The following is a 24,962-nucleotide window of genomic DNA, read 5'->3' as shown; positions in this document are numbered from 1 at the left end:
GCATGGAAAGGGTGTGGAACGTCAAACAGATCACAAACAACCTAAAACACACAATGCACTCCACTCCACTGCAAGACAGTACACTGAATGTGGAAATACAATATTTTAAAAAAATGTAAATTAAAATTAAACTTAATTTAAACTTCAAATAAACAGTAAAAAAAACGCCACAATTATGTTATCTCTTCAAAATTTCTGCTTTTATACAAAGCTTCAAGCTCTGAGCAAAAATTATTGGTTATAATTTAATGAATGATATGAAGCAAACAAACAAAGAAAAAAAAAGACAAAAATAAGTGAAGAAAATCTCACATGACTTGCTTGTCAGATAAAACTGACACAATTAACTTAAAAGATGTGACGACATTCAAATCTAATTTAAAAAGTGGCAGGTTGGAGCTCTTCAAAACACGTCGGCGTGACGAGGTCGACCAAAAGAAAAAAAAAAGTGACCGCGTGTCACGGTGACTTACATAGAAGTCACGAAAAACAAACAGTCAAATCAAACATAAACTGAAAAAAAAAAAAAACCCAGGAGAGTGGAGAAGGAGGTTTAGGTCTGGTAAACCTTCTCACTGGTGGAGTAGTCCTTGGTTGTGCAGGTGTGAGGGGCCACACCCCTGTGGATGGGCTTTGGACTGTGGTTGCCGGCAGTGTTCAGGTTAAGCAGACTGGTGCAGGTGGGTAAATAAACATGCTGAATATGCTCCACCTCTGACCGACACACTGGACACGTCTGCACGAAAGAGAGAGAGAGAGAGAGAGAGAGAGAGAGAGAGAGAGAGAGAGAGAGAGAAATGTTATCAATTTTTTATTTTGATTAACAGAGTTAGCATTGGCAAAAGACAACAGAATAACTAGACAGAGGCCTGTAATTCTCTTAATTTGTCAAATCATCCTTTCTTCCATTCCGTTTTACATTTACCCTATTCTTGTGTGTTTTTTAATAAAATGTGACCATGCATTTGGATTACTGCTTGTTAGTCGTTCACAAACAGAGAGTCAGGAGTCACACCAGTTGTCTGTTACAGGTTGAACAGATCTGGGAATTTTCCATTCAAAATTCTGGCAAGAGTTCTTCAGGTACATAACGTCAGGTACACATGATATACCAGTGCACCTCTGTACTGAACATAAACTTTCTCTATAAATTTATCTCAGTAACTATTTATGTACGTCACAAAACAACAACGACAACAAACAGAAATGGACATCTGCCGTTGCGCTAAATTTAGCGGGGTTTTTTTTTTTCACTTCCTCAGATTAGAAGTGAAATAATTTTCACTTCCTAAAATCAACGGTCTCCAAGCCAATATCGGTCTTAACCTTACGCAAACCTAAAAGCCCTACCAGATTACGTAAACACATACCCAATACAGTGCAAACACAGCATGGAGACAGGTCCTGTTTTTGGTTGTAAATACTATTAGCACTACGTCAACACCCCCCCCCCCCCCCATTGTTGGGCAATAGCTTCTTCTCTCACACTTAGGTGTTCATTAGCACTGTTTTTGTCCCCTGTATCTGTCCGCTCAGCTTGTCTTGCGCTCGTATCTGTTCTATTACCGAACTCAGCGGTGGCACTTACACCGCAGTCAGCCCTCTCATGGCTACATGCTTGGATTGCATTTTGCCTCACTTGGAAGTCGCTTTGGATAAAAGCTTCTGTTAAATAAAGAAATGTAAATATGAATGTAGATGTAAATATCTGCTCGGCCTGTCAAATACACGGATGTCATTTCGGGTTGGAGAGAAGGAGCCAAAACTATCACGAGCTAATCCGATTTATCCGGGCGATATAGGGGCCAAGACTGCTAACGGAAAAAAAAAAACTCGAATGGAAGACACATGAAAACCCTGATCTAGGAGACATGGAGAGGGGTGGAAAATTCAGCCACGACACAAAAGTGGCTGTGCTGATAACACATTAGCAATGCTCTTTCTCTCTCTCTCTCTCTCTCTCTCTCTTTTCCTCCCGTGCTAACATTAGGATCTGAGAAGTGCTCTCCAATTTTTTTGGAGGGAATTAAATCAAACCAGCAGAGAGCTTAATCCACAAGCCCAAAAAGCACCATCTGCAGCAGTTTAGCCCAGTTGTGTAACATGTAGTGGATACACACTGGATTATGGAAACAATTTGCCTGGCTAAAATGATGACAGGGTGGGCTAATATCCTCTAAAAGCACAGCGAGAGAGAGAGAGAGAGAGAGAGAGAGAGAGAGAGAGAGAGAGAGAGAGAGAGAGAGAGAGAGAGAAGACTCAGGCGGGGTGAGCTATGCGGAGCCATCTATCTGATGTGTTACAAACATCATCTTTAGTCCCGGACAAAATGAAAAGCCTGAATCATCATCATATTGTGTCTGTTTTGTAGAATGGTGCTGGATGTTAGGCCATAAAAGCAAAAAAGAGCTCTCTGTGGACTTCTGAGTTTCTGTCTTATTTGTCTATTTGGTGCCGCCTCAATCATGCTTTTCAGTAAGCGATTTGTCTCAAAACGATAACTGACCTACAGCGACCACTGCGCACACACACACACACACACACACACACACACACACACACACAGAGAGAGAGAGAGAGGAATGTGTGTTAATCCTTCTCACCTGTAGCTGTGCAGCACAGCTCTGACAACAGACCATGTGACCGCAGGGACAGAACGCGGCTTCGATCTCCTCCTCACAGCAGAGCATACACAACAGCGCCTCCTGCAGCTTCTGCAGCTTCTCCTGCAACACCCGGCTCTGCTGGCACCCACCGCAGTCCAGCGCCTCCTCCTGGTCTCGCGAGGGAGACCGCGAGGACGGCGTACGCTGCCCCGACCGGGACATCAGGTCTACGATGCCGGCGTTGTAGAGCGCTCGTCTGGCATAGTCGTACACCTCCTTCGACGTGCGTCGGATGTCGAAGACGTATTTCTTGCCCAGGTTGATGTTCTCGTTGAGGAACAGCGAGGCGAGGTGGCCTTTGAAGTCACGGCTGTACTGCATCATCACGGCATTCGTCACAGTGTCACATCTGAGGGACAGAAGGGTTTGTTTGGGTTTAATGCACTTTTCAGCGGTTTCTGTCACAATGTTCACCTGTGGCTGTTAAGCTAATGCGAAAACAGTGAGCAAATGGAATGCGATGTTTCAGAATCCATTAGTGGTAATGGAGTTGTGAAGTGGACGTGAGGGGGTAGGGGAAGAAAAAAAAAAAAAAAAAACATTGAAAGAGCTTGTTAAAGTTCAAACAAAGAGTTCACCCTGACTGCTAAGTCTTGATATGAGTTAGTTATCAGTTCCTTATCACGTCTTAAGAGACCATGATACAAGTCTGCTCTAAGCTTACACACTAACATAGATATGCCAAGTTCCACAAGAGAAGTGAGGTCAAAGACATGAACTTTCGTTTTTATTTATTTATTTTCTCATCTATCAAAAGGACACTATTTTATATTAATGGGCTTATTAATGCCTCATGTTTTTGTTCCTACCTATATATATATATATATATATATATATATATATATATATATATATATAAAAAAGAAAAACTAGAACATCAAAGGCCATAACCCTAGCTCTCTAGATTAAATTGGTTTTGTTCGCTTACATTACAAAATATCATGAAATTGACCTAAAACAACATATTTAACATTAACGGTGGGTGGTAACAGGTCAGTTTTTGTGAGTTTAGCTTTAAAAATGAGCTGACATCTTTCTGCACCTGCGAGCACAAAATGCAAATGCTTTTGGAATGTTACTGAATTTCTGTGAGCGCCCAAAGTCAGTGCAAAACAACAGGGGATTATCCTGTACTTTACTGAAGACTAAAAGAATGGGAACAAACAGCTCCTGCCTTCTGAGCTCACAATACAACAATTCAAAGCGCTGACACACACAGTTTAGAGAGCAAATGAGTATTATCAGCAGCAGAAACTCAGACAAGTAACCGAAAGCAAAAAAAAAAAAAAAAAAAAGATTACTGTTCTGCATTCAGAAACCGTCTGTACAATTCAGCAATACAATTTGTCTTTGACAGTTCTGAAGGTGAAAATTACTAATAACCAGCCAACATATCTCAATTCGCGTTTTGGTCCAAAATAGCGCAACACACACACACACACACACACACACACACATATAAAAATAAAAATTGAGCTAATCAAGCCTATGAATTCCCTCTTTCATGAAAAAGTACCCAAAATACTCTGAGGACTCAGCACAACATGAGCAGCTTTGGAAATTTTTGACTTGTTTAAACTGGGGCAGTGACATGCAGGGTCAGAAACTTGTGGCAGTTATCTAACATTACAGGCAGTGAATGATTGACGAAGGGTCACTGGGCAGGTGTTCCACTTGACTGAACAAACAAATTCACAGGACATAGCACACCTTTAAAACCATTCAATGGCACTTTTCTGGTTTTACATCTACACCTGTTTACACTGACAGTGAAGCCTGGGTTCTAGACATGCTTGTGTGTTATAAGAGAGGGAGAGAGTGAGCAAGAGAGGGGGAGAGAGAGAGAGGGAGAGAGAGAGAGAGAGAGGGAAAGAGAGAAGGAAAGATAGAGAGAAAGCAAAGGGAGAAGAGAGAGAGAGAGAGAGAGAGAGAAGGGGAGAGAGAAGGGGAGAGAGAGAGAGAGAGAGAGAGAGAGAGAGAGAGAGACTCACCTGTAGAAGGCATGTGTCTCTGTGATAGCTCTGTACAGGCCACTGGCTGCTCTGTTGCTGATTAGTTTGAAAAGCAGAACCACACTGTCACTGGTATCCTTGGTGATAGTCAAGTACACACTCTTCCCCGACTGTGTGGCAATTTGTATTAAGGGATAGGCAATCCTACAACAAAAAAAGATAGCAGACATTTGGAAAAAACAATTGACTCCAATCAGATAAAAAACACACACACGCCTTATGCATATTTTAAGCAAAAAAAACCCACTCTGCATCAATTGGTATCTCTCTATCAATCTCTTAATCTAATCCGTCTGCATGAGTTAGATTTCAAATTTTCACACATTAACTCACATCATGCACTCTGCCCTTTACATATCAACCTCATCAATAGCTTTCATAAGATTTTGACTCTTTGCCCATTTTAAAAGGCCTTCAGTGTGTGTGTGTGTCTGTATGTGTCTCTTCTCTGCCTTGTACCTGTTGACCATGCTGAAGTCCTCCCTGCAGATGGCGATGCCGTCGGGTCCTACTCCTATGGCCAGTCTCTGGCCGTCGGCATCTCTGGCCCAGTGCCACTCCACGCCGTAGTGCTCCAGAGAGGAGACCAGCTGCAGGGCCTGGTACTCCACAGAGCCCTGGCTAAGACCCTCCAGAGCCTTATGCCTGGCGATGATGCTGACAGAGAAAACAAGAGAGAGGGAGAGAGAGACACCGTCAAACACTCGACCGGAGGACGTGCTGAACATTTAGTTGACAAGAGGAGATGGGGGAGACTGAGGGAGAGGGAGAGGGAGAGAGATGAGGGGATAAGAGAGAGAGAGAGAGAGATGTGTGATTTTTGCAGGGTTTCAATGCAAGGCAAACACACACACACACTTGCTTGGGTAGAGAATACATTATTCAAAGTCCTCTGGCCCAGACCAAGTTTGTCTTTCAGAAGTCAGCACTTTCCCTACATCTCTTTGTGAACAGCATTGCCAAGCAGGGGGGTGTCATGCACATCAGCTAAGAGACACGCAACAGATCTGCTGCAAACAGACTCTCACACCCCCCACCCCCTCCTGCCCCCGCCCCCCTGCAGACTTTATACTCTGATTAATCCACTAATCTGATCAAGTTAAACTGATTCAATTACAGAAAACGTAAAAATGAACCACTATTTTAATTGCAATAAGGCTCACTTACATAGGTTTAAACCTAGATTTAACAGACTGAATTTTCAATAACCCTAATGACTCTGTGCTCGCACCGGCGAGAATGAGCGAAGGTATTCTGAAACGGGTGTTGAGTTGGCAGTCTGGTGTGTTTAAACATGCGATGCTGCTTAAGTAGGTCCGTCCTAGGCCCCGCCCCTCAAATGTGTTCGATCTGAGTGAATGACATGGCCCCTGCTCTCTTCCTCACACAGTCCTCATACAGCCATGTTAGGCTTCAGCCCTCAAAAAAAAATACCAGTTACTTAATCGCAACCAAAGACCCTTCATTACTTTACACTTTCATGGATTTGCTTGATCAGGTCTGCGAGATTGAGAAATGCACCATGGAGCAACAGACAAAGAGCTGTTTGGAAATAAACAAAGAGCCGACAAGAGCAGCATTGTGTTTGTCTCAGTTTATGCGAGACTGCTTGTTTTCCCCATTTGCCTGTCTGCATTGTTCTCTAGGAGGAAGTGGAAAAAGTGGAGGGATGGATGGAGGGATGGATAAATGAATGTGCAAGTGCTTCCACGCAGCTAAAAACAAACCAATATAACGACTCTTGCGAAGACTGTTGATTTACCCGCAAAGGGTTTAACCTGAAGTGAGTTTTTCCACTGTTGATATGAACCTATTGTATAAAGTGTTGCCCCAAAGTTGAACTTTAATTGCGTTTCTTCAAACAAACTTCGACAGAACGGCTAGACAATTAGCACTGAAAAGGATTTGTCTGTTGCTGGAGAACGCAAATGTTCATCTCATATATAAACAGGAAGTGGTATTTCTCTCTCTTTCTCTTTCCATCCCTCTCACCCCCCCCCCCCCCCCCCCCTCACTCTCTCTCTCTCTCTCTCTCTCTCTTTCTCTCAGCTTTGGTAGTGCATGCAAGAAACAGCACTTCCTCCCCAGCACTGAGGTTCTTACAGACAGTTTTTCGGGTGCTTAGCCACACTGTGTCTAAAATAGCCGTTGTGGTGGTCGTCTGGTAGCGCTTCAAGTCCATTACTCTTACTGGTCCTGTCTGTTCCTTGTAATGTGATCCATGGCCAATAAGAAAAGATGTTCTCTCCCTTTCCCAGTGTGAGTGTGTGTGTGTGTGTGTGTGTGTGTGTGTATGTGTGTGTGCGTGCGTGCACTCACAAATAGCTGAGAATGCCTTAATTCCCTCCTTGAACGTTACAGTCAAGATCATATTAAACATGACCTCTGATTTTTGCCCACTCTACCTACAAGTTTCTCACAGTTTGGAATTGTGGCCTTTGGACTTAAGTTTACTGCCACACAACAACTCAGACTTGGACAGATAACGACTCCACGTACAACTCATCATACTTTGCCACAACCTCACAGGTTACCCTTACTTTTCACCTCACTGCACTCCTGGCCTACATAACAAATCAGCCAGACATGAACAGATAACCCAAATCTTGATTAACTTCACAATAAAGAGGGGTTACACAAGCTTCTAAGACATGGCGTCTTACCTGTTAATGGTTGCTTGGTTGGGCTCCTTTCCACAGAGTTCGGTGTACCAGTACTTGGCCGTGTTCTGGTTGTAGTCGCCAAACTCAGCCTGAGCCAGGAGGGCACTGAGCTCCTCCGCCTGGTCTGCCTCCATCCGCAGGTGTCCTTTGTGCAGGTCCTCCTTCACATGCATGAAAAACAAATGTCTGCATAAAGGAAGAGAGAGAGGAGGGGGGGAGGGATAGATCAAAAATAAAAGGAAAGAGAGAGAGGGAGAGAAAGTGTGTGTGAGTGAGTGGCAAATGGATGGGAGCAGGTGAACAGTTGGAGGCACAAATGGATCCTAACAGGTGTTTTGGGAGAGAAGTTCCAAAGTTTCAGACAAACTGTGGGTTACTGCGTCTTGGTCTATCTCTGTGTAACACACAGGCTTTAACGCAACAGAACTGTACAACTCATCACCGGACAATAACATCCTCTGTAGAAGTCTCTGAGGCTCTTTAAGAAAGCAGAAATGTCCATTTCCTGTTCCTCTCAGACTTCCCCTCAACCAAGTGAAAAAGGGAAAGTTTTATTTTTTTGGCATCAATACAGTGTGAAGTGGTTTGACTTTCACCTACTCTGACTTCAGAGAGAAGTCCGGTTCTTAAACGTGCTGACTTCACATACCGGGGGCAAGACCCCCCCCCCCCCCCCCCCCCCCGTCCTACTGCGGGTAATTCACGATCCTGCAGGCGTGTTGCCTAGCGATAAGACAGTGGCCTCGTCCAACTCACAGCCTCACAGTCCGTGATAACACGACTTGCAGCCGACTGCCTGAATTAACCAAGCTTTTACCACGCAAAACTGGACAAAGGCTGGAACAATGAGGCGACTCAAATCAGCGGTCGTTAATCAATTGTCTTAGTGCAGCTTGGGAGCTCTCTGGTTGTCAGCGATATGTCAAACTTTTGTTTTTAGATCAAACAGAAAGTGGGTGGAGAGGAACCCTGGGGGGAAAAAAAAACTTGGCACAAAAGTCTCCTAAAAAGCATAAAATTTGTTCCCCTATGTTGGCACACGCTGTAGTTTTCTAATGCTGAGGAATGATTTTTTATGGGAACTTGTTTTTTTTTTTTAAATAGGAGCATTTTAGAATTCAAAATGAGTCTGGTCTACACTGGGGGGAAAAAAAAAAAAAAAATCTGGAAAAATTTTGGCTTCAGACAGTCTCATCTTAAATCTATTGTAATGAGATACAGGATGAAAAGCATATTTTTCAAATCATCCAGGGTCAACGATTTCCAAGGCCCATGCCAGTCCTCATTTTCCTTCGTGCTTGAGCACACGGCAAATTCTTGGACTCTAAAAACAACAAAGAACTTTCTCTCCCCCCTCAACAGAACTTTCTTTCCTCACCCCCCCCCCCCCCCCCCCCAACCCTCTTTCTTTCCCTTTCCACTTGTTTATTTGAAGAGTACCCAACTCAAACTATCACTCGTCTCAGTGACTCAAAAGCTGTTGAAAACCTGTTTGGGCAGCTTTTCATACTAACGCTCCCTCCCTCTCTTTTTGCATTCCTCCATCCATTCCTCCTTTATTTCCCCTGACACAGCTGAGACCGTAGATGGTCCAGTTTGGACTGGTCACCCTCTCCCCGTTCTCCTCATATACAAACTTAACTAGCACAGCGTGCGTCTCCGTGTTCATCGACATACAGTAACTCTGCCCCCCCCCCCCCTAAACAATGCACATAGCTCATGATCTCTCCCAGTGGGATCGTTTCCCACCCCACCACCCCTGTGGTTTGAGAGGACCATGGGAACTCTAGGAGTCGTTCCCGCTTCCGAAGCCCCTTTCATTCGCTCACACGCTACAGTCGTTTAGGATTTAAAAAAAAACAAAAGCCCTAAACAATCAAACATGACGTCTGCAGAACGCCTCAGACAAAAGTATCAAAGCCGTAAATGTTGATTTTGGCCGAAAGTAGAGGACATTAAAAAAAAAAAGAAGAAGAAGAAGAAAGGGGCATTAACTCTAAACAAAGAACACGAGAATCATATTAGCATCTCACACAAACACACGTACGTACACACACACACACGGAAACACACTCACAGGCCTGACATGTGATACCCGCTAGATATCTGATTAAACAATCCCGTCTCAAACTCAAACTGACCGGGAGTAACCTTCTGAGTGGTGACATCATACACCAAGGCGGGGAGAGTCATGTGACACGCTACCTGACTAACAGAACAAAAGCAGTCTGTGCGGGGTTACTGTCGGTCGCCTGCTGCCCCGCCGCCTGTAGCGCTCCAGGGTGGAACACGCAGCGCCGGTCTGGTCCCTCCGCCTTTCATGACTGATATTACAATCAGCACATCTGTTGCTCTCTCCCTCTCTGTCTCTCACACACACACAAAGCGGTAACCTTCCAAAATGACAGCCTTTTAAAACTCTCCGAAGCATGTCTGCGCTTTAAAAATCCAAACTGAAAATGTAACACCTGAGAAGCACGAATGTTGCTGAGGAAAGAGATGAATTCACTGTTTTCCAAATGTAATTTCCCCTCTTTGTTTATGTTCTTCTAGTCCATCAGAACTATAATCATTTTTACAACTGTAACACACAGGTTTACAACCTAAATTCGGAGAAACGCTATAAAGTTCTACAGTCAATGTCCATTACCAAGACGTGAAATGAGATGGACAACACAATATAAGAATTATATGGAAATTATGCCATACTTTCAACTGTCACCTGAATACACACATAATTTATGAGATATACTGAGTGATGTATTGTCAGAGAGGCTAAAAACAAGTTTGGCTGCCTTTGAGCAGGTTCACCATGAATTTGCATGAAACCACAACACAAATGAAGCCTTGAGGCACCCAAAGTCCAGCGTAGCACTGTAACCCTTGAAGCACAAAGACCAACCTAACACTGTAACCCTTAAAGCACAAAGACCAGTCTGACACTGTAACCCTTAAAGCACAAAGACCAGTCTGACACTGTAACCCTTAAAGCACACAAAAGGCAGTGTAACACTGTAACCCTTAAAGCACACAAAAGGCAGTGTAACACTAAGACTGCAGAGGGCCTGTTACTTTCAGTCTGTTACCATCTTCCTCGGAAACGTGAAAAAACGCCTAAGTCAGCGACAGTCAGAGTTTGACCACAGCAGCACATGTGGTCTTATTTCCCATAGACCCAGGGTGAACGAAGGGCAGCAGGTGTGTGTGTTTGAGTGTGTGTGTGTGTGCGCATGTGTCTGCTTCCACTCCCTTAAGTGGGTAGTCTCCATCTGTCTAGAGTAATACCAGGCTTTTCAAAAGAGGGAGAAAGGCCCACAGCTGAGAGGAACAGGTCAAGCACGTTGGCATGTTTCAGTGCTCACGCCGACACAGGCCAGACCATCTCTGGCTCTCTCAAAGCAACCCAGGTAGACAGAGTCACTGCACAATGCCCTCCCTCCATCTCCACGGGTAAGAGAAACGCCAGGTTACATCAGGCTCACCACACACACACACACACACACACACACACACACACACACCATAGCCGTCCACAGCTTCCCTGTCCAGCTGAACCCAACTGTCTGTCGCCACGGGCAAAACACAGATGGACAAGGCGCTGAGCGGGCACAGCATGCCCCCGCGGGCAGGCATGGAGCGGAGCAATTGGCCCAATTTAAAATGAACTGGTGTGTGTGCGAGAGAGCGTGTGTGTGTGTGTGTGTGTGTGTGTGAGGGGGAGAGAGAGACTTTTCATTAAAGCAATCTTTAATACAGATTGCACAGAAAAGCGTGTCATTGTGTTTTGCGACACCAGGGACACATGGCGAATTCGATCATGAGCCCAATAGCCAGAGGGGGGGGCGAGAGGCACTCAACTCAACCACAAGTCATCTGTCCCGCCGCCCGAGCTCGTAACAGCCCCACTACGTCGCTGGAGTAATTCAATTAGAATGCGTGTAGCTTTAGAGAAGTCAAAAAAAAAAAAAAATATGGGTCAATGCCCAAGCAAAGAACAATCAAAGGAGACCTCTGAGACGCGGGAGGAAAGCTAGGACGAGGGGCGGCCTCTCTTTTTTATTACAGGTAAGAACTGACAGTTATTTTGTGGTGAGAACCGTCCCACTTAGAAAACTGACAACATGTCCTTACAGTATGAACTCTGTTAAAGCTTTTTATTAAACGTCAGCCTTGTGTGAAATGCACGCTTACATATATCGAATGAAATGGGTAATATAACTTGCCTGCTAATCGTTAACTTGTTGTGGTTTCTTTCTCTAAATGTTTTTTTTTTTTTTTTTTTATAACTGTCTGACAGTGTAGCTATCTCAAACGGAGCGGAACACGCTTTCATATCCTGAGCAGCTGGTGGGTTTGTTTGATTTGACAAGCAAATACACAAGTCAAAAGAAATAAAGTCTCTGTATTCCACCGACTTTGTGTTCAACTTTTCCGGAGGAGCATGTTTAAATAAACAACTAAAACTAAAAAGACCAAAGCATTGTTTTTCTTTGTTTGGTATTTCTGATGTCCATGTTGGTACTGTGTTTAAAAAAAAACCTCTTTAAAAACCTGCAGTCCTGCCTGGGTGACCCCTATCTCACTCCTTTGTTTTACTTAACGAAACAATACCCTTGTAAAAAAGACCTACCAAATGTCAGGCTGTACCACAGAACAAAAAGTCCCTCGCAAATGAAACCAGAAGCTTCTGCCTGGAAACGAAAGCCAAGCAGCCAATCAGAGGAGTGCTGTACTACACAGTCAGAACAATGTGGTTTCAGAGTTAGTCAAACCCTTGCTATGCAGGAAGGGGTTACTCTCAGTCATTGAACTATAGTAACCTTCTCTGTCGTTCCATCCACATGTTTGTTCACAGTAACCAAACATTTGCCCTAACTAAAACAAAAGTAATGTTAATCGTTCACCCTTAAAAAAAAAAAAAAAAAGAAAAAAGAAGAAAAAAGAAGAAAAAAAGTAGAGTCATTTAGGAATGAAACCAGATAAAAAGGGAGACATTCAGCATCTGTCTCGGAGTCATTCAAACAAAAGTCAATTGACACCAAAACAAAGAAGTTGTTTGTAAGCAAATTCGCCTCTGGTATGGGGAGCGTGTTCCGTAATGTTTCACAAACGGCAATTAAAAACAAGTCAAGGTGCCTTAGGTGAAAAAAAAAAAAATAAAAAAAATTGTGTAGCATACCCAGATAACTTGAGCTCATTCCAAAGAAAGAACATTGTGGGTTCAAAGCCTAGAGATGGAGAGGTTACTATAGTTCACACGCAGAGGAGTCAAACCAGTTATTGCTAATGAGAACTGGGGCAAGAGTTTGGTCCATCCCATGTTGTGAACTGTCCTGAGCAACAAAACAGTATTACTCGCTAACACATGAAAGTTTATGATATGAGGTCAGTTGTTATGGCTGTATCAAAGTAAAACTGTAAACGGTGACCTGAACTTTCAAGAAGTCAGTCATAAAAATTTTGAAAGCTTATTATGGCGCTATTGCTTTTAATTTCAAAGGTGTTTGTTTTAAAAACAGAGATGTTAACGATTGCTGTTCTTGTGAGAAGCGGAGAGAACATTGTGCAATCATTTCTCACTCAGGAAGTAATGAGACGCAAACACGAGTAGACACTTGTTTACTCAACTTACTGCTCATTTGGCTACGTTAGACTAACGCGAAGACTGTAAATGTTGTTATCAGAAACACACACAATGCCCGCATACACTCCATCCTAACAGGTCACCTAGTGAATAAGCATCCTGGGGAATGAGAGGGGCTTATGAGATTGTTCTTGACCTGTTTTCTTTTGGGGGGGGGGGGGGGGGGGGGGGGGGGGGTTGGCAGTGGGGTGAGAGAGAGCGGGAGAGAAGAATGGAGAGATGTTGGGTCATCTATAGCAACACACAGAGGCAGGAGGAGAACACTCTCACGCAAGCTCCAAAAAAAAACAAAAAACACCTCCAGTCAGCTCCAGCTGGACGGCAAACCCTATGTTTAGTGGTCAGAGGATATAGGAAGCAAGCAACCAACACCCAGCACTGAACTAAAGATTAGACTCATTTGTGTGAGTAGGTGAATGTTTTGGAACAGGAGGTAATTTTGTTTTGCTTCTGTTTGGATGTGAGCAAGCAAGATAGAGAGAGGGCGAGAGAAGGAGGGAGAGAGAGGGGGGGGCAGAGAGAGAGAGAGAGAGAGAGAGAGAGAGAGAGAGAGAGAGTTAAGATAGAGGGGAAGTTAGGGAGAGAAGGAGAGAGAGAGAAGTTTGTTTCTGCACTATTTACCTTAAGACTGAGGGAGTGCGTTGAATTGAACTTGGCTTAATGTGCAAGTCTCTCTGTCTCTCATTAACTGTGGATGCTGCCATTCCGTGAGTTTTCTCTAAATATCCCAAGCTGTAATGACCAGTGTGGCAAATGCTAGGATGCGAGAAACAGCGTAACTGCCTTTTTTAAACAAACCTTGGCACGAACATAAAACTCTACCTGCAGGCTAAGTGTGTTTGATGAAGCATATCAACCTATTGTAAGGGGTCGACATCCCATTAAAGCACTCAACCGTTCCGCTAGCCCTCACAAAAACACAGAAACCATCACGCAGTGGCCTCTACACTTGCAGACAAACACACACACACACACACACACACAATGCATGCAAGTTTTACCAGTCATCCTTCTCATAAAAATGCCGGTACAGCGACGTGAAGTGGAATTCTGCAGGAAAATGCCCTCCCACCTTCTCTTTGTTTTTTGACTAGATGCAATTTCTACTTAGAACCTCTAACCACACACACACACACACACACACACACAGAGAGAGGTAGAGCGGGCTAGATCTGATGACAACAGGCCCTGCAAATATCCTGAATCTGAGAATGACAGAATGTGGGGAAAAAAAAAAAAGATAGCGATACCTAAGGAAAGTTGACAACACTCAGCTCCCGGGGCGGGAGCAACACTTAAGATATCACATGCCCTCAGAACTGAGCAGAAAACATAAATCACATTCCCAGCTTCAGACAGGGTCTGCAGGGAGAGACAAACCAGTCAGGGAGGAGACATTATTCTATGGAGAAGAAGATGAAATCCCCGAGTATGTAGAGAATAAACAGAACATTCGGTGAAACAGCATAAACACAAACTAACATCGCACATGACATGTGCCCTTTGTTTGTTTGTGTGTGCGAGTGTGTGTGTGTGTGTGTGTGTGTGTGTGTGTGTGTGTGTGTGGGTTTTAGGGAGAGGGAGGAGTGCTGATCCCACTTAAGAGACTCAATCATGCTAAGAGAGGTATTAAGCCTCCACCGGATGGCCGTTGCCTATAAACGGCTGGCTGCTGAGGGATTTTCTGTAGCTCTGTAATTAAAACGGTAAACACGGTCCAGCCCTCGCCCGTTTTTTTTCCTTTCCCTACTCATGCCCACCGTGACGCTGTAAATCATAAACTAGCCTCGTCTGACACACAGCTTCTGGCGCTGTAGCACACAGAAATATGCATCTAATTTTAAGAGTGAAACGGGCATAATGTTAAGCATGGGAAAGGGCTTTTTGCAGAAGCGGTCAGAGTATTTTTAGTATTTTTATGTACCCCTGCGCTGACGCTTATACAAGCAGCTTTCTAAATCCTTTGTACAGTCCAGCTTGGCTTACATAACAGGCAAGAGAGAGAGAGAGAGAGAGAGAGAGAGAGAGAGATAGAGAAGGGGTGAGAAAAAAAAAGACAAGAGAAAGAGGCCCTCTCTCTGACACGCCGGACGGCAGCTGAGATCTCTGTGTGTGTGTGTGTGTGTGTGTGTGTGTGTGTGATCTGAAATTCTGGCACCTGTTTAGACATGCAGGCTTTCCTGTACCAGGCTTTGGATCGCAGGGTCTGTACACCACAAAAAAAAAATCCTACCATCGTCACCCTAGTGCCCCCCCCCCCCCCCTGACAAACTCTCACACAGCAGGAACAGAGTGTTCCATGCACGTGTGTGTTTATTTTTGTCTGGGACCCCACTAATTCATATGTCCTCACAGGCCTGTGGGAAGTAAGTCACTGTATGAAAACCAATGAGTATCTGACAGAGTCACACGCTACCCCAGACAGACCGCTGGATCAAAAAATAGCAGTCCCCCGTAGCACACACAGAATGGAATGGTATGCATACAACATTCATTTAAAAACATGTTCTCCCTGGAGTTCTACGGTTGGTTCAGAGAGTGTTTATGTGTGTGAGAGTGTGAGAATGTGTGTGTGTGTGTGTGTGTGTGTGTGACAGAGAGAGAGACAGAGAGAGAGAGGTGGAGAGACAGAGAGAGAGAGAGAGAGAGAAAGAGAGAAAGAGAGAGAGAGAGAGAGAGAGAGAGAGAGAGAGAGAGAGAGAGAGAGAGAGAGAATGTGTGCACGAGTGGGTACATTTTTGGTCGATGTGACGCCTACATACATAGGCAGCAGAAGTAGGGCAAAGGTGACAGAATAAAGAGGGTTAGAAAACATGACCCCAGTCATCGCTGTTCTCTATGCCGAGTCTCATCTCAGTCTCAGTCTCACTCACACACACACACACACGTCTAAAGCTGCCAGAGAGGGAACAAAGGGGTGTTTTCAAAGTGTACTGCCAGCCCTTACAGTCAGTACTGAGTCAGAAATGCCAGTGTGAAGACAGAAGCAGCCATCTGTATGCTCTCACAAGCACCATTTCCCCTCAGTGGTCTATCACTGCATGCCACCCATTCAGTGGCGACAAGAGAGAGAGGGAGAGAGAGAGAGAGAGAGAAAGAGTGAGCTGGCACTGTCACAACTCAGCTAAAACTCCACTTCCCCGATTGTGACAGAGTGTATTTGTGTGTGTGTGTGTGTGTGCGAGTGTGAGAAAGAGTGAGTTAATATGTGCGGATTTGTGTGTGTATGTGTGTGTGTGTGCGTGCATGTGTGTGTGTGTAAACAACAGGCTCCTCTCCAGACTACCCTCTGTGACATGAGCTGCCTGAAAAAAAGGAAGCTTTGTTCACTCATATTGAAATCATAGCCTTTTTTTTTTTTTTTCATTCAGGATATCCTGTTTCTCATCAACCCCACTAATCTAACTGAAGCACTAACATCTGCCAGAATCATCACTCCCTTTATAAATTCATTTTCAGTTTCTAACTCATTCAAAACTGCTTTAAAATCACCTCTTGCTTTGCTTGGACTGCCTGGTTTAAATCATATTACATCTGAAAGAGACGGGAGGTGAAACAGAGAGAAAGCTCTGAAGGCATCGCTGAGCCATGTGCAACACGTGAAACTTTTAATTAGCAGTCTAAGAGCTTCTTCTTTTTTTCCCCTCCACCTCTGCCCTCTTACTCGCCAGCCCTGAAATCCTCCAACCACCATCTGTTTATGACCCCAGCTAATCTCTGGAAGGTCACCGCGTGGTGGGGGAGGAGGTGGAGGGGCGGGGGGGGCCACGGCTGGCCATTCTCTTAACCAAAAAAAACCCTGCCCTGTGTCTGATAAATCAGTTTACCATCTCCCAGCCTTCACAGCCCAACAAAAAGAGCAGTGTCCAGTAACCAGGACACACACACACACACACACACTCGCACTCATGCACATGCACACACACACACACACAGACTCACACGCGCACACACACACACACACACACACTCACACAAAGCATCTGTTTAGTCTGTCCGGCTAGCCTGCAGTGAGAGCGCATGTTTGGGAGAAGAGACAGCAGGAGTTGGCTTGAGAATTGATCTCAGTTTAATGAACAGACTACGGCCATGCCAGGAGCGCCTGGATCGCTGACGTTCACATCACCCTCCTGAAAACAAACAGTCAAACAGCAGCTTCTGGACACAGTTCAGAGTTAGGGAGGGAGGCAGGAGAGGGATCCCCTTAGAGGACAGACACCCTCTCTTCCAGTGCTATAGACGGACAGACGGACAGACAGACAGACAGACAGACAGGGGGCTGAGGAAGCACATGGGGAAAAAATGCATGCAAAGCATTTCTGTGCAGAGACATGGAAAAAGCTATTTACAACATCAAAAGCATAAAGACAGGGAGAGAGAGAGAGAGAGAGAGAGAGAGAGAGAGGGAGAGGGAGAGAGAGAGAGAGAGAGAGAGAGAGAGAGAGAGAGAGAGAGAGAGAGAGATGAGTCAGGTTGGGGGTGGGTGGTTTGTCAGGACTTGTTAGCTGGAGGGGTGGGCCGGAAGCACTGAGTCCAGCACAACACCCATCAGATATCAAAGGTTTCAATATGCGACGCCGTCACAACTTTTCCCACTTAACTGTCTCCAATACACACTTCTGAAAGGGAGAGGGCCTTGAAATGTTCTGCAAGACTGAAAGAGATAAGAATAACTGCCGCCTTTCTCATCCTTAAAAACTCTTGGCTCTTGGCTCATAAATTCAAGTCTTTAAAGAATCAAAAAGCTTTCTGTAACTACTTATCAATTGACAATAGACAAAAACAGCTAGAAAAAGATTCTAAATAAGTCTTGCCTTTAAGAATTTCATTTCTTTTTTTTTTTTTGCTAATTTTCAGACGAGTCAAAATGCCTAACGCGAGGTCTTAAAACAAAGAAAGGCGAAAAAGTTCAACAAAAAAAAAACCCACACACAAATTCAACTTGGATGAAAGAAGAGAAACAGAAGAGGCAAAAGACTTTGCCAGGGAGAAACCCTGGAGCCCGGAGACATCCAGGCAAGAATCAAATTTCGGCCCGTTGCCGCTAAGCCTAAGGCGCTACACAATGACCTACAGTAACCCAAAGAGACCGAGGTTACTATAGGACATACCACTGTACCGGAAAAAGAACATCATAGACACCCACAGCAGACACTCTACAGGCTAGAGTTTCTCACTCTTTCACTGTCTTATGACTCATACAGATGTGTGTCGGAGATAAAATTTTAAAAAGGGAGTTATAAATATGAATATTTAATGTCTAACATGCCCCAGATATTTTCATCTTTAAGCAGGTTTACTTTGGAATAACAAACAGGAGTCTTCAAAAGAAATCAGATGTCAAAAAAAATTCCAAACCATCATCACACCACCCATAAAAACAAAAGTTTGCATAGCTTTTTCCACTTTTTTTTGCTGCTCTCACTACAAACTTTTTTTTTTTTTTTTTACTGTTTGACTACGTGGTGGTAACAAAATGAGAGACTGTGTGTGTGTGTGTGTGTGTGTGTGTGTGTGTGTGTATTTGTACCTTGTCTGCTCCTGAAGTATGAGATGGGGTTCCACAAAAAACTTGACTCTGAGTCTCAAACGGCATGGACTCAAACTGTCCATCTGCTGTGAGATCCGGTTCCTCAGATTCAGCCACAAGTTTTCTCCCTTGCTGCCGGAGTACTGCAGTCCAAAATAGTCCACTTCAATAATCCCTAACTTCCTACAAACCTGCAAACCAGGAAGGGGAAAACACATTCATTAATCACAAGAGCTTTTATCATTAAACTCCACAGAAAAATGTCACGCTGAAAGCTAGGCCTAATCCTCACAGATGCAATTGGACTACAATAGCCTGAAAACAAGACAATGGAAACTTAAAAACAGCTTAAACAAACAAAAAACAAAACAAACAAAACAAAAAACAAAACAAAACAACAACAAAAAAACGGTCAGTAGCAAAACAATGGGAGGTTTTAGTATGCAGGGATATTTCTCCTTAAGAAACAAAAAGGCAATCAGTTCTCTCTTTACCAGCCGGCGTACCGGAGCTATTACGTAACTGTCATCCAAACGTACACCCTCTGAACAGAGCAGGAGAGAGACAGCTAATCCATGTCAAACACAAAATTCAGTGTCGTGCATGTAACAGTCAGGTTACGTAGGGCCATACAGAAAATATGGAATTTTTTTCTTCTTCTTGTCTTTCTATTCTTTTTTTTTAAGATAGGGAGAAACTGAACTATCTGAGCGGCTAATTACTTAACAGGCTGCGAAGAAACGAATACATTTGATTAATTCAATCTGTACTGCATAGGTTTTTAAAGAGGTATCCAACACCAAACTCTAAGTTCTGTTTAAAATGAATGAATGTATTACTTTCATACTTTCTAACAGAAACACGTTTCTGCTCGAGCAGCCAACAGACAGATCAATTTACAGCCAAACATCTGCTGGAAAACAAATGAACTTTAGTAACCTTGACAATACCATCACCATCCTAGTCGCAGACAGCGGCATGGATCATAAGAGTAAGTCTGATATTAAGTCTGATGCGTTACCTATGTGTTTCGCAAAACATGGAAAAACAAAATGATGTGATTGTGTTTGTTTGGAAACGTCTACAACAATTTCCATTTGACCCTGCTGTTTAAAAAACACGCTTACACTCGGGAGGAAGTGTAGACCAGATGGATGAAATTTGGGCTATTTCTCTGAGTACTAACAACAATAAAAATGCGTATACGTATCTTTTACACATAATACATGAAGTGACCTTTGCAAAAGAACACCATCAGGTTAATGGCAGCATTGGGTTTCCTCAAGCTACCTGACACTAAGATATTCATATCGCGTTCACAGATTTACCGACTTGCCGTTTGCTGAGAGGGAACAAACGACCAAAACACGGTGAAAGTATTATCTAAAAAAAGATCTAAGTATGAAACGCATTTTGTAACAAAACTGACATAAAGAGACATTTACGAACCTTATTCAGACACTCTTCTCCGTTCGCTTTCGCATCAACTTCCACTTCCATCACCACCGAATCTGGACGTGTAACGTGGCAAAGCATTTTGGAATAAAAATAAAAATCTTTGGTCTACCCGTCCACTAAGAAAATAGAAATATAACAACCTCGTTTTCTTTCTCTATGTACCCTACATCGAGCCTTCTTTCACTTTCCTAAACCCTCTCTGGGTTTGCCGCGGAGTGTCTCTCAGCTGTATATCAATGAATTACAATGCAAGCACTGCCTACCACGGAACAGCCAATGACGAAGCGCTTATCATGCGTACCTTCCACGCTCCTGCCAACAGCAAGTCTTGTCATATTCACTAACTTCGCATTGGAGTTACGGCACTACCGGCGCCCCCCTCCGGTACTAACCTCCCAAAATTAAATTCTCTAGTCTGACACTCGCTGCCCTCACCACTCATCTCAAAGAATCCAAACTTGCCAAGCAACTCTGAGCTTTTAAAATAGTTGTTAAGGTTTTGTGCGGATGGTAGTGATTTACTTTCATAGTTATGTGATTGAGCTGAATTAGACTGACCGGACAGACAGGTGCTCTAATCATCGTTTCTCTGTTCAAAGCTGCTTTTAATTCAACAAATCAGCAAAGATTCAAATTCTACAAATCTGGAGGGCTGTATTTCCGTCTCTGTCTCCATACCAAAGTGAATTTCCATATAATCCTATTCGAAGACCCATAAAAACTGCACCCACAGTTTAGGCTCCTCCACAGAAATATTCAGGCATGTCTGAGACAGCCTGTGAAAACACTGACGCCCCAAAAAATCCTGCTGGAGGATATGTGGAAAGCGCAAAATTGTCCCGCTGCCAGCAGATAGCAGGTTTTACATCTTCATCTTTCAAGCGTTTGCTCCGCTTTAAGCTGGAGATAGGGATTTTACTGGCAAGCTTGAAAGACACCATCCAGACGGTCTTTTTACAGGATTAGATAATAAGTCCGACACATAAAAAATGTCAAAACGACGAGGGAATGTCAGATCTAAAGTTCTGACCAGATATTTAAAAAAAAAAATACTAATATTAATGATGATAATAATGAACTTTTGGTTTTGAAAATTAAGTTAGGACATAGTTTTTGAAAATAAAAGCGTTTGTCACATAAGTGTAGTCTTTACACGAGTGTAGGTTGTGCTGTTATATCTTCACACTCCTCATCCTCCAGGTGAAAAGTTGGCTTTAAATGCATATTTTCAATACAATAGTGCCACGAATCCTCCACTCTATAAACAGCTTGCAGACAGTCAGTCATCTGCTGTTTCAACACCTGTCCTTAAACCTCAGCTGATCCACCCTAGATCCACCACATCAAAGAACTAGGGCTGAGAGAGAGTGAACCACTTTTTTTTGGAGTGTAAATAACAAACAGGAGATGCCAGGTTGAATCTGTGGTTGGCCTGGTCTGGTGCCCACACCCTGCCAGTTAGACTCCTCTCTGCAGATACGGCCTCTGTCAACAAAATGACATCCCTCAGGATGCAGCTGCCCTCACTGGCAAACAGGACTCTGTGTGTGTTTGTGTTTGTGTGTGTGTGTGTGTGAGAGAGAGAGAGAGAGAGAGAGAGGGAGACTGAGTGTGTGTGTGTATGTGTGTGTGTGTGAGAGAGAGAGAGAGAGAGAGACTGAGTGTGTGTGTGCGTGTGTGTGCGTGTGTGTGTGCGCGCGTGTATATATAACTGTGTGATGACCTGATGGTGCCCTAGGTACTCTTTGAGTTGTCAGTGGAGTTTGTGTTGAGATGAAAGCAGACATACAGTCTGCTGGGCAGTCTGCTGACATCAAAAAAGTTTTTAACTTTCATCTGCAGAGATATATAAATAAATAAAAAAATAGCCGTTTACTCAGATAACCTCCGAGTGAAATGTTCTTCTGTCAAATATATATGAGGTTCTGTATTGCTTATTGTTTCTTTATGGCTGAGATAAAGGTCAATCTAAAAAAAAAAAAAACACTCTGAGATTTTTTCTAGTCTTTACCAATCAGCATGAAACTTGAAGTTCTGTTTCTCGGGACTGGTTCATTTGAAGGACACTGGGTTTGGGAAAGAACTTCCGCTCACTTTCTCAGTGATGCCAGGCAGAATAATGAGGTAGATTGGAGAGTGATGTCATAACAGAGGCAATGGAACCCCTCCAGAGAACAAAAAAAAGACAAAAAAAAAACCTCCATTGCAGTAGAATCAAATCACAAATGGGCCTGTACTACTGACTCATACACGCAAAAAAACCCTAGGGAGTACAGTGCTGCACTGCTCTACCTCATGAAGCATCTGCCACAAATAAACACAATCTGTTTGCCTCAGGTCTTTTTTTCTTTTTCCTCTAGACTGATCACAGAAACCCAATCAATCTACAGCACAGTTGTGCTCATACGCGTCGCGAAATGAAGTCATCAGAAAGCTTCGGTTGACTTTCATACACACATTATCAGTCCCTGCTGGGGATGTAGCTGTCCTGAGATCAGCTCACGTCACTTATTACAGATTCAGTCTGCCAAACTGATATCTGTTTCCACTCTTGTGGGGCTTCACAGGTTGCATTGTGAATGTAAATCAACTCAAACAGACAGCAGAGCTTAAAAAAAAGAAAAAATGAACAGACAATGTCACAGAGTCTGTTAAGCCTGCTTGTCATTTAACTGATCCAATCACCTGGTGCTAAAGATCTTATTTGGGTGGCACAATACCTATGCCCCCCCCCCCCTCCCTCTGGTCACTCAAAGAGTGATTATTGTTCTGAGATGAATGGGAGAAGGAAGAGAGAGGGACAGAGGGATAGAGGAATCTGAGAAAAGATGAGTTAATCAAAATGGCTGAACAGCTGCAATGACAAAGAGAGAGAGAGAGAGAGAGAGAGAGAGAGAGAGAGAGAGAGAAATAGATTTGTCCATGATGTACGCTGAGAGGAGCAGGATGAGACAGTAAGTGATGTCTCCATGCTGTTGGGAAACCCAGGGGGCTGTGTGAGATATTACTGCTCACATGCATACAGACAGCGGGCCAATCAGACTCTCATCTGTCTGAGCCATTTAGACGTGGAAGAGTTTCATCGTAGCACAACAATATATTTGTCTGAAGAAGAGACTAAAGAAAAAATCCTACACACACACACACACACGCACACCCACCCACCCACACACACACACACACACACACACACTCACTTAAATAAGACAAGTATTTCTTATATTCCACTGAACTCTTTAGAAATTTTATTCACTTCCAGGGACAGCTTCACGCAGCATTGATGGATCACTTTAAAAGAGAGTGGAATGAAATTCAATATTTCTGTGGCACAGTGTCTCACTTGGGACCATAAATGTTAAATAAAGTGAACTCCAATTGTAATAGCAAATATATGGCACAATTAACGCTTTTTCCCCCCATGCTCTGTTTTGATAATGTGCAAAGCTGAAGCCAAAAGAGGCAGCGTTCAGTTACATAAACACCACACATACAGTACAGCAACCCCCTGGGTCCATAAAATTCACTCATTCGCTCAGCCTTATGGGCCCTTAGATTGCAAACATAAACTAACACTGCATCGAGGGCTTAAAATGACATCATCTAACATGACATCACTCCCTATAGGCATTGATGAGAACAGAGGGGTTAAGGGCCAAGGATCTGCGATACGATCCGAATTTCCATGAGAGATGTGTCAGTGTTAGCAGGATGATATCAGAAAGAGTCATCCCTCCTTACTGGGCTTTGCTCCCAGGTTCTGTCCACATTCTCTCCCGGACCTTTGGGGCTGACTGTGGACACAACAGACTGGAGACTTATATGGTGTTGTGTTTCAGAGGCACAGGAGCCAAGATGAAGGATGAGAGAGGCGGAAAAGCTGTGAAGAAACCCAACGGGTCCGCGGCGGTCGGCGGGACGGGGTTCTCAGATTGCATCCGGGTGGAAGAGCTTGCGTCACAGACGTTTGAGCCAAAGGGCAAGGACGAACCCGCGTTGTCCGACTACCCGACTAACGACACGGGGCGGAATCTGACGGCAGGTATTTTAAAGTGCTGTAGAGGATGCTTCTGTTTGAGTAGAGAGAGAGACAGAGGGAGGAAAGAAGACATCTGGGCAGATATCTCACTCTCTGAGATCACAGACTCTCCAGTCAAACCAGACTCTGCCTATGAAAGTCCTTTTAACTTTGAGCCACGTGGTCTGACGGACACCTCGGTTTTCAAGCCAGCGGTCGAGGGGCGGAGACAAGATCTGTGCACCTCCTCTGGATTTGATACCTCTGCTGTCTGTCGTGACGTAGCCATGGGCGGGGATGATGCGCGGTTGCCGTGGGAGAGGGACATGGTGCTGCGTGTGGAATTGTGGGATATGGGAAAGCTGAGACGGGGAGAGGGGGGACAGTACAGGGCACTGTGGCATCTCTCTGAGGGCACAAAACAGCTGGCACAAGGTCTCTGGCTCTCCAGCAACACGGACTGAAAACACAGGCAAAACCAGCACAATCTCTTATGATGGTGTGTCTTTGAAGGCAGGAGAGAGGAACATGTTATTGAATTTCTGTATGCAGTGTTTATGATGTAAAAAAAAAAAAAGCAATTATGGCTCTATTTCTGCAAGTTATAAATATACATGAGTGTAGAGCAGAGTGATGACTAATATTTTTTTTTTTTGCATTTCACAGTTTTGGGTGCTGTATTTATCAAGGGCAAATGCTCAAATAGGGAATTTTTCATGGCAAATAAAGATGATTTTTTTTTTTTTTTTTAGCAGATTGGATCTGTTTATCTCCACAGCAGATTACCAACTGAGATTTACTAATTGAAAAAAATATATATAATTCCTGTCAGAGCATCTGATGATTTGTAGGCTGTTATTGTCCTTCCTGGCACGGAGTGAAATCCGACGATTATGAATTATGAGTCAGTCATAGGGATTATGTCAGATGTATGGTGTGAATACTAGGCGGGAAAATTACCCATTAACAGAAGG

At 43.8% G+C, this 24,962-nt stretch overlaps 1 protein-coding gene across 1 annotated transcript; it reads right to left on the bottom strand.

Annotated features, from left to right (window-relative positions):
* Window positions 1-553: 553 nt before the first annotated feature.
* Window positions 554-20,154, bottom strand: mylipa (myosin regulatory light chain interacting protein a). Its single transcript, XM_030789305.1, has 7 exons — window positions 19,965-20,154; window positions 18,516-18,706; window positions 7,342-7,527; window positions 5,138-5,335; window positions 4,658-4,822; window positions 2,604-3,015; window positions 554-736 (listed from the first exon to the last, which is right to left on the bottom strand). Exons 1-7 carry the CDS (start codon window positions 20,049-20,051, stop codon window positions 554-556), a joined length of 1,422 nt encoding a protein of 473 aa, XP_030645165.1. The 5' UTR covers window positions 20,052-20,154.
* Window positions 20,155-24,962: the final 4,808 nt, after the last annotated feature.

The sequence above is a fragment of the Chanos chanos genome, chromosome 12, assembly GCF_902362185.1.
Source record: "Chanos chanos chromosome 12, fChaCha1.1, whole genome shotgun sequence".
In the NCBI taxonomy this organism is placed as follows: Eukaryota; Metazoa; Chordata; class Actinopteri; order Gonorynchiformes; family Chanidae; genus Chanos; species Chanos chanos.
This window is presented reverse-complemented; position numbering and strand designations above follow the sequence as displayed.

What these genes read in the sequence shown, in the direction of transcription:
- mylipa (XM_030789305.1), bottom strand. Translation starts at nt 20,051, where the DNA reads ATGCTTTGCCACGTTACACGTCCAGATTCGGTGGTGATGGAAGTGGAA. An exon ending in ATACTTCAGGAGCAGACAAG is followed by an intron (nt 7,528 to 18,515) that starts GTACAAATACAC and finishes TCCTTTATGCAG; the next exon opens with ACATTTGTTTTTCATGCATG. An exon ending in GAGACACATGCCTTCTACAG is followed by an intron (nt 3,016 to 4,657) that starts GTGAGTCTCTCT and finishes TCTGTCCCTCAG; the next exon opens with ATGTGACACTGTGACGAATG.